This window comes from Pterocles gutturalis, unplaced genomic scaffold (assembly GCF_000699245.1).
Source record: "Pterocles gutturalis isolate BGI_N339 unplaced genomic scaffold, ASM69924v1 scaffold13216, whole genome shotgun sequence".
Lineage (NCBI taxonomy): Eukaryota > Metazoa > Chordata > Aves > Pterocliformes > Pteroclidae > Pterocles > Pterocles gutturalis.
Window position 1 is genome coordinate 352 of NW_010097994.1, and position 15,671 is coordinate 16,022.

Sequence of the window (15,671 nt, forward strand, 5' to 3'; positions counted from 1 at the left end):
TGTTAGTTTGCAAATGCACAGCTTCAGGAGCTGAAGTCTCTAAGCTGACATTGCTGATAGTCTGCTGAGTTTATATGTTGGTACCTTTGTGTTGCAAGTAGATACTAGAATTGTAGAACTGTATTTCAGCCCTGTAGAAGAGCTTTGTCATCACATTTGTTTTCTCAATGAATTAATCCTCCTATTTTCCATCACTAATGGCCTAAACCTGCCCTTTAGAAGTTACTTTTTCCTTGTGAAACCCAGCTGTGAACCTTACTGTTCCTCTTCCAATTGACAAGCTGCTAAATTTGATCAGCTTGTTTTCCAGTAAAGACAGTTAGTATATTCATGTCCAGTTTTTGATAAAAGTAGAGTAATATCCATGCACTTTTTAGGGACTACTAGCAGTGAAACAAGAAAAAGAAATCCAAATGAAAATTGTTCTGGCAAGAGGAGAATCTGTTCTGCAAAATACTTCTCCGGAGGGAGTACCAGTGATTGAACGGCAGTTGCAAACCCTGAAGGACAGCTGGGCTTCTCTTTTGTCTGCTTGTATCCAGTGCAAGAGGTAAAAAGGGTATGAGGTGCAAAGTGATGCTTAGCAATAAAGCTAAGTTAGTTCCCAGAGTTTAATTATTGCAAGAGTCAAATTCTTATAAAAAGACTGTATGTGCCTAACGTTGCAGGTCTCTAGACCTTAGATGACATTCATTTGAAGTGGAAAAAGGGGAGAAAACTCTAAGGGATCTAAGTTTTGTTAACAGTTTTCATCAATATACTCTTAGAAGTGGATTCCTTGTTTATAATCATCTTGTAAATTTTAAGTTGCACTTTATGCCTTGAATTGTTCTCAGAAATTAGAAGATCTTGTCATGGACATTAATGCTTACTCTGTCAGGATCCTGTCTGGTTTTTCACTTGCTAGCATTTCACAGAAGGTACTGTAATTAGTGTCCAATAATGATGGTCAAAGTAATAGAATAAAGACATACAGGGGAAAAAAAATGCAGCCTTCTTGGTGGAGCATAACTAGTTGCAAATATATCAATTTGAAACAACAAAGGTAATTAAATATTAGCATACAGCAGCAATGCTTTCAGTTTCATTTTATTTACTCAAGATAGAACACATCAGCTGCATAACTTACAGACTTCCTTAATATTCCAACTTTGGAAAACTTAATTTCTCTTTATCAGCCAAACAGTGCTCCTGTAGTTAAAATCTGTAGGGTTTTAACAGCTCTGTCTCAGACTGCTTAGCTTGTGATATGTCTTTCTAGAATAACTGTGTATGACTATATCTCACTGCTTAAGTAGCATGAGAACCTCCAGTATCACAGCAAATATGTATTTTTAAATTACAGTCAACTGGAAGGAGCTCTCTCCAAATGGACAAGTTACCAGGATGATGTTCGACAGTTTTCCAGTTGGATGGATAAAGTAGAAGCAAGTATGAATGCTTCTGAAAGGCAACATGCTGAACTGAGGGAAAAAGCAGCTGCCCTCAGCAAAGCAAAGGTGTGTTTGCTTTAAAACAAACGAGCATCAAGCCCGTATCTTCTTATAAGCAACAAAAAGGGCTGAATAACTGCAAGATTAATCGATGGTCTTGTTTTAATGCTGCCCGTTCATAAATGTGTTCTTTCTGTTTTCCAGCTACTCAGTGAAGAGGTGTTGAGTCACAGCAGCCTGTTGGAGACGATTGAAGTGAAAGGAAGTGGGATGGCTGAGCATTATGTCACTCAACTTGAACTCCAGGACCTTCAGGAGCGTTACAAGTTCCTCAAAGACAGAACAAGGGTACAGTTTTTTCTTGATAGCACTCCCTCATGTTTTGTCGTCAACAGAAAAAAAAAAAAAAGAAAAAGAAAAAAAAAAAAAAGAAAGTCTTTCCCTTGATTATTTATTTTACAGTTAAAGGAGTAGTAAAAGTTTGGAAACAGCTGTAACTTAATGTAAGAGAAAGTTGGGGTGATTTATCAATCTGTCTTCCTGTACCAATGAGCTTCACATCTTTGCAGAAAGGTTCTAAAAACCTGAACCTGAAAAGTCAGGTGAATAGTCTGAGGAATTCAGTGTCAAAAGTCTAATTGACTTCAGCACAGATATGATTTTACCCATTGTGACTGAATATTTGGAAGCATTTCTGAATCTGTGATTTGCATAATGTATGTTTTGCAATAAATGCAACCAGTCAATCAGGTAATTCACAAATGATTGACAACTATAGAACTTTACTATTGAACACAAACCCTATTATCAAGTAAACTGATTCTAATGTCAAAAGACCTGGCATGATAAGTACTACATTTACTGATAAGTGTTAATATCGTAGATCTGGAAGAGATTAGAGCACAAACAGATAAAGACCAAGATGAATTTTAGTATAAGATACAAGACAGAGAAGTAATAATAAAAGACCTGGTGATACATTTCAATCTAGGTGATTATCTCCAGTTAAACCAACTTTTTCAGTGATACTTAAATCACGCCTAAGTTATGCTTAGACAAGCAACTTTTCTTCATTGCGACAGTGCAGTAAAATTGAATTTTGTTATGTGAGTGATGTTTTTGTCCTGTCTAAAGGGCCAAAATTCAGGTTTTCAAACACAGAACTGATTTGCTGTTATGTGGTACTCTCTTCCACAACTGCAAAGAATGCAACGTGCTGTCTTTCTTTGGACCTTCTGTGTATGAACTCATTCCAGTTTGCCAGAGAGATGAGTAGTGATAGTGAATACCTCATATTCCTGTTAGCATGGGGCTCCTCTAACCTTTACCTTTTTCTCTTGCACAAAGCTATACACACTGCCTGTATTTGCTCAGCTTGAGCAACAGTATGGGAGCAATGAGAAATGGATGCTAGTTCACAGAAGCAAGAGCTCTGTACCTCTTTCCTCATGTAGCAAGAAGCATCCCTTCTTTCAGTTCCCACCTGACACCACAGATGACTTTGGTCTTCCACACTCCCAACTGTGGTGATGATGTTAAGTGTCAAGATTACATTCAACCCTTAGAAAGAAATTCAAAGTTCAAAGGAAATAGCAGAGAACAGTCAAATCCTTTCATAATCCTTTGGCCATGTGGGAAACCTGACAAGGTTCCCCAGAGGTTTGTGGCCCAAACCTGAGCAGACAAAGACCTGTAATTCCCTGCAGCCCCTGTCAAGGGGCAAGAGAACTGGTCACCACGACTGGACATGGACAGGCCTTGTAAAAGATTGGTAACGCTGCTCTTTTCTTCCTTCCTCCCACTACCCAGTCCTATTAGAAATAGGTAAAGCAAACAGTAGGTTCACGGCAGCTGTTTATCAAAGTGTTTTTCTTCTTTAGTAGCCTGCTGCCCTGGGATGCAGCCTGTCTTGCCTCCATCCAAACTCGATTCCCTGTTCCCATCATTTCTTAGGGGGTGTGAGTTACGTGTAGTGTACTTTCCTTGTGCTTAGAAAGACTAGTCTTGTGCTGGCATTTAATGCCTTTCCTGCTGTACCTCAGATATAGTAATATTTAGTGCTGGGTTGTGAAATTATTGTAACTTGCTCACCCACATACACCAAAGACTTGCAGTCTGTTTCTCACTGTGCTCCATAGGGACTGCCTCTAAAGGACTTGGATAGTCTTCAAACCTAAAGGTATTAGATACTCTTAACAGAATATTATTATTCCACTGGCCAAAAAAAAAAAAAAAAAAAAAGCAATTTCTAAGCTCATGCTCTTATTAATCACTTCAGTAAAGTTAATTTAAGTTGGTATAAAAATTAAGGAGGTCTTTTGTTATTAGACACTAAAGTGTTATTTAAAATCAATCCCACATCAAAACTTCAATCCCATAAGTCACAAACTTACGTGAAGAATCTTTTAGGATAAGTATCCATACTCCCACAGTTGCCCCCTCTTTCACTGTAGTTGATCTAACTGTCCTTAGAATCGAAGTACTCCTGAATTCTACAAAAGCTCAGCATTAGATACAAACTTCTCAGCTTGATGGAAGTCTGGGGTTTATGTTTTCTTGGTTGGATGATACACTAAGATATATATATGTATATGTAAATATTTTAACAAGCAGGAGGCAGTAACAAAAGCTGAAGGACTGCTTAACTTACATCAAGAGTACCAAAGAAATCTGAAGGCTTTTGAAGTATGGCTGGAGAAGGAACAGGAAAAACTTGACTGCTTGTCACTTCTTGATGGTGATGCCCAGAAACAGGAGGCAACACTCCGAGACTTACAGGTACATAATGTGTTAAAAAAGGAAAAAAAAATCTACTTTTAAAATAACAGAAGAATATTAATTACCAGAAAAAAGTTGCATGTCTTTTTTTTCTTAAGAAAGCTTGTAATCACATTATATATAGAGTCAGTGGAAACACAGTCATTTCCAGAAGGAAGTGTCAGGCCTTGAATGAAATCTCCAGGTATACTAATGCTTTCTTGCAAGTACTGAATTTGTTTTAGGTGTTGGCCTACCTCTTCTTTTCCCTGTGTTTCACAGAATATCAAAAGTATTCTTTTCCTAGGGTTTTTGTCTTTTTTAGCTTACAGTGTAGATGCATCTCCTTGCAAACAGTGACAGTCATGTAAGCTAGCTCCCACAGAGTTGGGAAGACTATTACTGAATAATTTAAGTGACAGTGAAGGGTGAACCTATAGTACTTCAGTAATTTCCCAGTTATGATCTTAAACTGGCTTAAAATACTTTTGTACCTGTTGTTGAATTAGCAAAAGGTCTATACTTGAGTTATCAAATATTTATTACTTTATTAGGGTACTGAGAAGGTCTTTGTATGATCAGAGATTCTGCATATATGTCTTGTTGATATACCTTATTTTAAAAAATCTGAATTGATTTTGAAAATCTGAATATATATCTCAAATATGAACTAAGAAGATATGCAACTGTATTTTGTTAAGGTAATTTCCTGGCTATGTTTTCTAGTTGGATTGCATCCCTTCATACTTTCTAATCATGTTCTAGTAAGCATGAAAATGTGACACATGTCCAGAAGAAGGTATCAAGAATTATTTTGGAATGATGTCTCACATGTAAAAACAAATAGGTTTGCTTTTTTTAAAAAGATTGAAGCGTCACTTTGTTCTTTGTTTTTAAACAGATTCAATTTTAGAATCAGTTTTACAGACTGCTTGCCACAGCTGGAAAGATTTGAATTTAAGGCTGTGCTAAATGGATTGCATTTATCCCGTGCTAGCTTAGGCAGCTTATGTTTCAGAATTGATGATAAACTTTGCAGGAGAGGAAAGAATTTAATGCATGATTTCTCAATAATTTTCTCCAATTCACTTGTCAATAATAGTGATATTTGATTTGCTTTGTAAGGGAGGATGCCGTCATAGGTGTTCTTAGAGATAGTGTAATATGTGCCCAACCATAGCAAAGGGAATACCTAGATAACATGAGGTAACTGCTTTTCTCTTAAGTAGAACCAGGTCTTTGTTCGCCATGTGTAAAAGAAAGCTGTTAATGTAGGGTATGTCCCCATAACTCTGCCTTTACAGGAGCTGCAGGTCCGCTGTGCAGAAGGACAAGCACTACTGAATGCTGCTGTCCATGCCAGAGAGGAGGTGATTCCCTGGGGCATTCCCCAGATAGAAGACCGAGCCCTGGAATCCTTGCGGCAGGACTGGCAAGTTTATCAGCACAGACTTTCTGAAGCAAGAAGCCAATTAAATGCCACTGTGAGCAGACTGAGGTTAATGGAGAAAAAATTTCAGAAGGTTAATAACTGGCTAACAGATCTGGAGAAGAAAGTTGCTGTCAGGACTGGGAGGCAGTCTGGTAGAGCAACAAAGGAGATGCAGCTTCAGCAAATGAAGGTAAATAATACAGTTAAGGCATTCCTCAAACAAAATACCATGTGTGGTTTCTCTATCAGTTCCTGGCTGCACCGTGAAAATGACAGTTAGCATTGTAATTCATTCTGAGCTGGTGCCTAGAATGATGGATCCAAGAGAGCTTCATCCCTTCTGGGTCCAGGTTCCCTCCATTTTCCTGGTGAAGGTATGGCTATACCAATGTTGCAGTCTTGTACGGAGATCTGGAGTTCCTATGCTCTGTGGTATGTGAAGATATAACTGAGGACAGAGACTGGTCCTGGAGTGGGAAGGTGTTAATGTTGTAACAAGAGTAAAATGTGACCAACTGTGTTGTGCAGTCAGTGCTGTGTTGATGTAATAATAAACACAGGAAGCAGATCTGAAGAGATGCAAGGTTATGCTTTGCAGTCACCTTTAAAACCTTGGGCAATTTCTATAGGAAGTCCAGGTTGCGTTTCTATTATTATTGGAGGGAGAGGGGGCAAAGTATTGAATCTATTGTAATTCAATGCGGTCCATGTGGTATGAGAAAACTTCCAGCATATTTGTTATGTTAACTTTCATCAGATTCTGGTTTATTTTCCTATTGTAAATGTTTACAACGGTGTATTTGTTTTCCTTTTCAATTATTTCCTGACAGTTACAAATAAATTCCTGTTGTGTTTAAAATGTTTGAATCAGTCATATAGCTGGATAATGTTTTTTTCATAGACGTGGCATGAAGAAATTACAATCTACAAAGATGATGTGGAGGAAGTTGGGGTATTGGTACAGCAGATACTAGAGGAAAGTTTCACTGTAAGTCGAATGGGAAGCCAGGCTACGCAGCTTACATCTCACTACCAAACTCTTCTTCTTCATGTCTTGGTAAGTAATGAAAATCAATTAATTGAAACATCATGAATTTTCAGTTAAGAAGCAAGTATAAACAGACTTTCTTAATGAGGCTTTATCAGGGTTTATTCATCACTGTAGACTCAATAATGTAACATTCACATATATATCCACATATATACACACACATACATGTAAATTTAATTGGACTAAATGTATTAGAGAACTATAATTGGGATAACGCCCTTTCAGAAATATTCAGTATTAATCAGATATTATTAATGTGTTTTTTGGCAGTTTCAGAAGAGAAATTCAGAATTCAGTATGTTTAAATGCTGAACGGCCTTTAGAGAAATGTTTTCAGGTTAGCACTGAAACATGTAGCAATGGGGAAAATTTGAATTTAGATGGTACACTCTTCAAGTCAGTTTAAGTAGTAAGTGTCTCATAATACCATGATCGCAAGTCACAATTCAGATTTCAAAATGTAAGTACCTTTTCAGTGTTTAGTATTAACCCAGCTTTACCATTAGTGATCGCTATATGTACACCCTGATGAGACCGCAGTGAGAATTAGCCACTAGATGTGAAGGAATTCAAAACCGATGTGTTTAATCTTAGTATATAGAATTTTATTAATTAATAGTAATTTATTGCTATCTTTAGCTAATAGCAGTGATACACATCTGGGTGGTTCTTATTTCCTCCCTCTACCCTCCATATTTGTTTGAAGGAGCAAATAAAGTTTCTGGAAGAAGAAATACACTGTATAGAGGAGTCAGAACTGGCTTTTAGTGCTTACGCAAATTGGTACGGAGCTACTAACAAGACCTTTGGAAACGTGATCACCAAGTTTGACGTGGTTGATAAAACAGCAATGGAGAAAAAAGTGCAAAAACTAGAGGTACAGCTTTCTTGAATATAATTTTTGGTTTTGCTCACCAAAAAGAGGCTATATTTTAACATGTCACTTAGCTGCTCAAAATTCAGACTTTGCCTTGCCCAGAGAAGCTAATAGGGTAAAAACCAGAACAAAAGTTTCTGTTCTCATGTCATAAACATCACAGTTTGGTTGTTGAGGCTCTGAATAGGCTTAAAGAAAATATAATCCTATCCTTCCATAAGGCATGTTTGTATGTGTTTTGTTTTAGATTAAAACTTAAAATAAGTTCCCCTGACAAGGCATCCTGTCATCTATATTTTATACAGTATGTACTGTGGCAAGAAGTGGTTCCTATTTCTCCTCATTGAAATAACTCAGTAGTAAAACTCATGTTTCGTCTCAGAGTTGCAGATGAGTTTTCATATGACCTACAGCTTAAACATAATACACTAGGGGAAAACGTTCCTCTGTTCCAGAATTTGGAGTACAAATCCTCTCCTGATAGCCCTCAGTTTCTGTGTTTATCCTCACAAACCCAGTGCAGAAAAGAAATGTTTGATTTTTCTGCTTCCTTCTAGTTTACTATACCTTAAGTCTAGGCAATTTTGTAATGAAAAGTCCATTCAATTTCCCTAGCAATTCATTCTGTGTCCTTAGCAAAATTAAAAAAAAAAAAAGTTAGCCTCTCACTGATAATAAAAGTACAATGAATAAAACGTACGAGCTTGCATACATTATCTGTTAACCAACACTTCCTTCACAGCTGCTATTGAGTGATATGGACATAGGCCACAGCTTACTGAAATCTGCCCGTGAGAAGGGGCAGCGAGCTATAAAGTACATGGAAGAAAATGAAGTTGACCAGTTAAGAAAAGAAATTGGAGAACATGTGGAACAGCTTGAACAGCTGGGTGCCTCCATCAGGAAAGAGCACATGACTTCAGAGAAGTGCCTTCAGCTGGCGAAGGAGTTCTCAGACAAGTACAAGGCACAGACTCAGTGGGTCACAGAATACCAAGCCATGTTACATGCCCCAGCAGAGCCAAAGAGTGAACTCTATGAGAAGAAGGCCCAGTTGTCCAAATACAAGGTAAAAAGGGGTTATATCATTGTACTATGAAATCAATTTTTGACATAGTGACTCACCATAAATCCCCTGATCCAGGTGTCTGTTCAAGTTTCCTCAATAGATGTATGAGATGCCTCTGATCTGGATGTCCAGAACAGCATCAGAGTGAAAAGATGCATGATACCTGCATCTACAAATCAGAGTAAGCACCTGGATTTGAAATGTGAATGGCCTAATAAGGCTTCCACATCTGAAAATTTCCTGCAATGGAGCAAAATTCTTCTATGAGTACATATATGAGTAATTCCATTGGTATCAACACAGTTAACTGCTCTTTAAGCAAAGATAAAAATCAGTTGGTCTTTTACTTCACTGCAGGCATTGCCTCTGTTTATCTTGGCTTAATCAGCTTTCTGGGTAAAGCTGTATGTCCCAGCTCAACTGACATCTAAGACAGTCAGATTCTATGACCTCCTCTGTTTTTAGTTAGGATTTTAATGAATTGTTTGGGTTTTTTTCCCCAGTCGTAAAAATGAGTAGAAAAAAATGATAACAAACTCCCTTGCTTCTCTTAATGATGTTTTCGTAAAATACTCCAGGATTACAGATATTTCATAAAATGTGTAGTGAGTTTGGCTGAGATGGAGCTAACTTGCCTCATAACAGCCCGTATAGCGCTGTGCTTTACATTTGTGGCAAGGCCAGTGTTGCTGACAAACCAAACTTTTGGCTGTTGTGAGCAGTACTTGCACAATATCAAGGCTTTCTCTCTGAAACTGCCCACTCCCCTCCACCGGCTTCAGTACTCAAAGTCATATGTCATAGCTGTGTGCTTGCTTTTTGCACATTTGGGGAACTGGTATGTCACTGTCATTTGATAGGTGCTGCCACGTACTGTGCTGTCTGAGCTAGTGGCACGATGACATAACAGATCAGATTGCATACTCTTGAGAGTACAGTGTTATGTACTTGCCTGCATACTCTCTCATTAAGGGGAGGGCTTTGGTATTGGTCTCCCACCTATGTGCAGAATTTGCTTTTATCCCTAGCACTTGCCCCTTCACAAGTATTAACTCCCTTTCCTTCACCAGCTCCAGATTGTCAGCTGGGCTATTAGCCACTCACAAAAGGAGCAATTGCTTTTAGATGCCTGCAAAGTTGTTGTCTCGGCACAGCTGAGAAGCATACACCTGTACTGGCAGCAAAGCTCTTTTCATCTGGGAAGGATGATATATGTGGTGATAGAAGGCTGTGCTTCAGATCAAAGTTTGTGAAACAGACCTTCAGTGTTCAATACATATATTTTAATTCTTGCTTGCATTGTAGTCCATACAGCAGACTGTTCTGTCCCATGAACCTTCAATAAAGTCAGTGATTGAAAAGGGAGAAGCACTTTTTGATCTGGTGAGTGATGTGACTCTAAAGAGTAACATTCAAGACCTTCAGAGCAGTTACCAGGAACTCTGCAGCATAACGAAGGTAAAAAGTCAGGAAGAAAATTCTAGGTTCTTTCAATTTGCTATATTTTTTCCCCTCTTTAAAAAGTTGACTATTTTTTTTGTGCTGTTGACTATTCGTTTCATGCTGTCATGTCACACCCTGTACACAGAGACAGTTAGATTTAATTCCTTTTTTTTTTTTTTTTTTTTGGCGTGGGGGAGTGGTGTGGGTGGTGCAATTTTTGAATACAGAAAGAACTTCTACCTAAATAAATCTAAAAAGAGTAGCTGAAATAATTTTGAGTGTGGCAGGTAAAGTCTTTGTAGCACTAAGGAGAAATACATCAGTGACTAGTTTGTACTATTGTAACTACTTCTCGTTGTTCTGAATAGATTTCTCAATACATTATTTCTTGAAGGGACAGGTGTCCCTAAATTATACCATTTTGTCTCTTGTTTCTGATAGATCTCACACAAACCCTGTTTACTCTAGTTTAGCTGTTGAATGGAAGTCACTGGAGAAAATGAACTGCAAGATGGGAGTAATTTAATTCAGCAAGGGCATTAGTAATTAACATTGATTCATTAGTCTACATGTGTGTAGTACTTTGAAAGATCTAATGCTTCTAAATACGTCATAAAGTATGATTGTTCCTAAAGCTTTTAATAGGTTATACTCTAACAAGGATAAGCTTTGCAAACCATGTTAGTACTTATGTTTGACCTAAGTACCTTTAATTGCCAATCCACCCACCAATAGCAGATGATTTTTTTTTTCCACAGTTGATTTTTAATTTACAGACATTCCTCTGATCTGTACCACAAAACATTAGATGCAATTAGATGTAATGTTGACGGTGTAAATGTAGAGAAGCTTATGAAAAATCTTTCTTAAAAAGAATAAATGCATTTTGACTTACTATGTACATTTTTAGTTTGCCTACCACAGTCACAGGCAATATGTACGTGCAAAGACTGTAAGCAGCAGGGACCCAACCATAACATTTGGTAGCTCAACTGCAGTCTCTCAAAGAGCATGTAATAACTGTTTCTAAGTGAACTTAATGTTAAGTTGACAGTGTTCTGTTTCTTAAAGTAAGGAAGTCTTCAGTGTTTTCCTCAGTCTTCGAAGTACGGTATTTCACCTGGAGTGAAAATACTGCTCAGTGTCACAGAGTTTAAGCACACAATTAATCCCTTTAATGTCTTCCTTAACAGTCTAGTCATATAAGAGTCCCTCAGAGGAATATAAATTTAGAAGATAACTCTCTTATTACACTTTCAAGCTTTTGGTGGGTTTTGGTTTGTGGTTTGTTTGGTTTTGTTTTTTTTTTTTATATTATTGTAAGGACCTGAATATTTAATTTTGGTTATTGTGGACCTGCAGGCATACGTTGAAACCTTAGAGGTGAGAGTAAAAGAACATGAGGATTACAACAGTGATTTGCAAGAAGGAGAGAAATGGTTATTGCATATGTCCAGCAGGCTGGTCAGCCCTGACCTCATGGAGGGTAACAGTCTTGAAATAATCACTCAGCAACTAGCTAACCACAAGGTGGGTTTGCTATTGGATAAACTTCCTTTGTCCAGTAAAATGAACTTTTTCTTCTTTGCTTCTTTTGCCTCCACTCCAGAGCTCTAGTTATTTGTCATTCACCTGTTTTTTTCCTCTTAAGGTTAACTGTGTAAATAAGCATCAGTGTCATTAATGCAAATCTACCTTCTTGTTAGCACTGTTTCTTGGATCAGACTGCACCTGCACAAAAGCTTTGTTGTATACTGCTCTGAGTTCTGCATCAGATTTTTCTGAGATGGCCCAGGAAATAGACCACAAAAAGCAGATTAGGGTCATTTACTTCTAAGGCATTTTTTCCTCTGTCACTTTTAAGGATAAAAAAAAATATTTTAAATTTTCAAATATTTTTTTTTCCTCTATCAGGTTGTAACATTCCTCCATTGCTTTTCTTCAAGGTATTGTTATGGTTGCTATTAATGATAATCATGCACTATATCAATAGCTGATGCTTTCTAGAAGATAAAAGAAAGCAAAATCCAACCCTTTACACCACTTCCTGAAACTGAGATTCCAAGCACGAACAGTGAAATTTTTCAACTCATTGAAATCAGTGTGCTATTCTTTAAGTAACCTCCTGGAATAAAAAATTGGCTCCACCAAAGTCAATGGAAAGAACTGTCTACAGGGGAAGACCTTATGGAATAAGAGTTCAGATTTAGTCCTCAGTACTGGACACAAGAGAAGTTGGTGGAGCCCTGGAAAGCATGCAACAGTGGAAGATTAAGGATAGTCTTGGGGCATCAGCACATAATGTTTACACGTTATGACAGGGCTGCTGATGTTTCTGTGGGATATCAATGTACATACTTTTGACAGGGATTTTACAATCAGTATACACTCAAATAGCTTGACTATAACAATACACTTTGTCTGAAAACTTAAAATCTCAACACAAAGAGTGTTTAAGAAAAAAGGAAAAGCTAATTTAAAAAATGTGATGCAGAACATGTTTTAACTTTAAAATATTTCTTCAAAATTATTTTATCTGTTTCTTAGGCTATCATGGAAGAAATTGCAGGCTTTGAAGATCGTTTGAACAACCTTAAGAGTAAAGGCGATTACTTGATCAATCAATGCACAGAACATCTTCAAGCAAAATTTAAGCAAAACATACAAAGCCATCTTCAGGGGACAAAGGACAGCTATTCTGCCATATGTAGCACAGCCCAAAGAGTAAGTCTTGTTTCAAAACACAATTTTTATTTCTGTACACATTATTATTTTGTAAGTACTTGTTTCTTTTTATGGTGTAAAACTCCTTCTACTGTTCCAATTTAAATTGAGCCTACAGGTTACTAACATAACACTTCATTACCATGCTACAGTTGAATTCCTTGTGATCAAATGTTGTCTTGCAGCTAGCAAAACTAGCTGCCTATCAGTTCTTACCTTAATCTCTCCACACCCTCACTACCTTCATGTTACACTAGCTTCTGAGCAGCTGCAGCAATTAGAACTATTCCTACTTCAAAAACTAGGGAGCAAATTACGTTCTTAGTGTCAGTAGTTTGCATACGTACATAACAGGTCTTAATTACGTCCTAGGAAATACTGTCTGTCAGCAAAACTGGGATATCCCGTTAAGAAGGACTAGCTGGATCATTCTGTTAATCCAGTTAGGAGATCAAGCCAGCATAGTCTAAAAAAACCCCCAAAACAACAAAAAACAAACAAACAAAAAAACCCCAAACCCAACCAACCAACAAACAAACAAAAAAACCCCAAACCCAACCAACCAACTAAAACAAAACCCCCAAAAATAGACTTCAGAGTCAGTAAGATTACTTGTAGAGGTAGGTGAAACCTCATACTAGATCAGTGGTACAATGTTGAAAAAGAATACAGAAATAAGAGACAATGCTCTTCATTTGCATCTTTATTTTTTCTTTCTAGAAGCTGTGCCTTAGATATTGTCCATCCTCTCCACAAATTAGCAAGACGCAGTGAGAGCTTAAGGAGCTTTCATCCCTTGGTGCTTTTATGTACAAGAGCTAAAATAACCACAGTCTTAATAATGCTGTTTTATCTGCAGTTTTCAAAGTGGGACAAGAGACCCAATAGTAGTATTTGAAAATGTGATGACCTTACAAAATGTTTATTTTAGGTGTACCAGAGTTTGGAACATGAACTCCAGAAGCATGTTAATCATCAGGATACCCTACAACAGTGCCAGAGTTGGCTGTCTACAGTGCAATCAGAGCTAAAGCCAACTACCTGGCCACCTTTCTGCCTGGCAGATGCAGTTAAGCAGGTAAAAGTTCAGCATTTGAAAATGCTCGGTTATCCTTAATAAGGTGAGTTCAGGTAATAGCTTTATATTAATAGAAATCAGATTCTCTCTCTGGCCTTCTCAGAGGGCTGTGTAGCCTCATTGTTTATTCTCAGCTCCAAAAGGAATACTTTGAGTGAAAAATAACTGTAGGTGAAAAATCACACAGGACTTTTGCTAGATTTGCTTAGTGCTTAGAAATATTTTACCTGAAAAAAAAAAGTAAGCTAAGTAGATAAACCTGCTCAGATACTCCCCAGACATGTTTAGCAGAGATGTTATGTCTTTCTGCTTGCCCGATTGCCCATCTGTCTATTAATGTTACTTTGAGAGACCTGGTTTCTAAGTGCCATGGACAGAGCCTGTTATCAGGCAATTAAAACAATTTTTCAGCCTAAGAGCATAAAACTGCCTCTAGCCCACATTAGCCATTAACAATTGTTTCTTTTCTTCTTAATTATTCTTAATAACTTAACGTGTTTTACATTGTATTTGTACCTTGTTTTCAATTTAAACTGTTATGGTACTAACAATGCTGGAATTCAAGGCTGTCTCATCCACCTTGTGACTTGATAGAGACCTTGAAATACTATGGATGGCTGTTCTGCAAGGGTGGGGGGAGCAGGGGAATGACAGTGGAGCTGGGGGGAGCTGAGGGTGACAGTGGCGCCAGGTGGGCAGCACCTTCCCAGTGGTGTGCAGAACTGCAGCACACAAGTGAGGAGAGTGGAGTCCCCTTGATGTCACTGCCATCTGGTGATCACCAGGCAAGTCTGTAGAGATGAGGCCAGTCCCAGGTGGAGGCAGGAGGTCAGGGCAGCAAGAGGATCCTCCTGGATCAGTGCACGGATGCACCCATAGTGTAGATCAGGTGAGGTCTATAGGTGGGTGAGGGCCTGAACTTGCATTCAGCTCTTGAGCAAGGGGGAAGGCTTCTGAATGCTTTTCCATTGGCCAGGTCCCAGCTGGGCTGAGTCAGGGCTGGCCCTAAGCAGAGGCAGCCAAACCCCAAGGAGAAGGGGGATAGAGGTTTCAGGGCCCTTCAGTGCACTGAGGATCCTCACCATCCCTGAGGATTAGGGAACTGTTCCAGTGCTTAACTGTTCTCAGCGTGAAAAAAAGTTTCCCTCACATCTAGGAAGAATTTTCTTGTTTTCACCTTGCTGAAACTGCATGTATCTATCCAACACTTTATTCATAAAGAAATAAGCTGGGTAATGCATATGTCACTAAGTGCTTTAATAATTGGGTGATAATCAAGTTTTTAAGAGTTACTCTTTTCCATAATTATGACAGAGCAGCCTAATGTAATAAAAAGTGTATGTCTACATTTCATCTTTTGGAAATAATAAACTAAAGAAAAAATACTAAAATGCATGATTGTAATAAAATAAGAGAGTCTTTCCAGTCTCAGGGTTTATTTGAGGATTGTCTTCACTCAGGTAAAACATTTCCGGGCGCTGCAGGAGCAAGCCAATACATACTTGGATCTTCTGTGCTCCATGTGTGATCTGTCAGATGCCACAGTGAAGAGTACGGCAACAGATATTCAACAAACAAAACAAACGGTACAAGATAACCACAACAACCTGCTTTTAATCCTGTTTAGAGCTTTAACTGCCTTGACCTGTCCCCTTTAAAAAGGTCATATTGTATAATGGTTTAAAGAAATGTCTTCTTTTATTGTAAGTGTTTCTTTTAGAAATAGTTTTCTCTTTCTTTTTTCTGCCTTTTTTTTTTTTTTTTTTTTTTTTTTTTTTAAAAACCCCCATTTTCCTCCTCGGGAGCA

General features: G+C 38.0%; 1 protein-coding gene across 1 annotated transcript in view; it reads left to right on the forward strand.

Annotated features, from left to right (window-relative positions):
• Window positions 1-377: 377 nt before the first annotated feature.
• LOC104471900 (nesprin-1-like) overlaps window positions 378-15,671 on the forward strand; it is a gene marked incomplete at both ends in the record, with an annotated part of 71,201 nt that continues 55,907 nt past the window's right edge. The window contains 13 exon segments of the mRNA XM_010087403.1: window positions 378-550; window positions 1,346-1,499; window positions 1,638-1,781; window positions 4,047-4,211; window positions 5,495-5,812; window positions 6,524-6,679; window positions 7,380-7,550; window positions 8,293-8,619; window positions 9,925-10,077; window positions 11,425-11,592; window positions 12,610-12,786; window positions 13,718-13,864; window positions 15,325-15,450. Coding sequence (XP_010085705.1) covers window positions 378-550; window positions 1,346-1,499; window positions 1,638-1,781; window positions 4,047-4,211; window positions 5,495-5,812; window positions 6,524-6,679; window positions 7,380-7,550; window positions 8,293-8,619; window positions 9,925-10,077; window positions 11,425-11,592; window positions 12,610-12,786; window positions 13,718-13,864; window positions 15,325-15,450 — 2,379 coding nt within the window.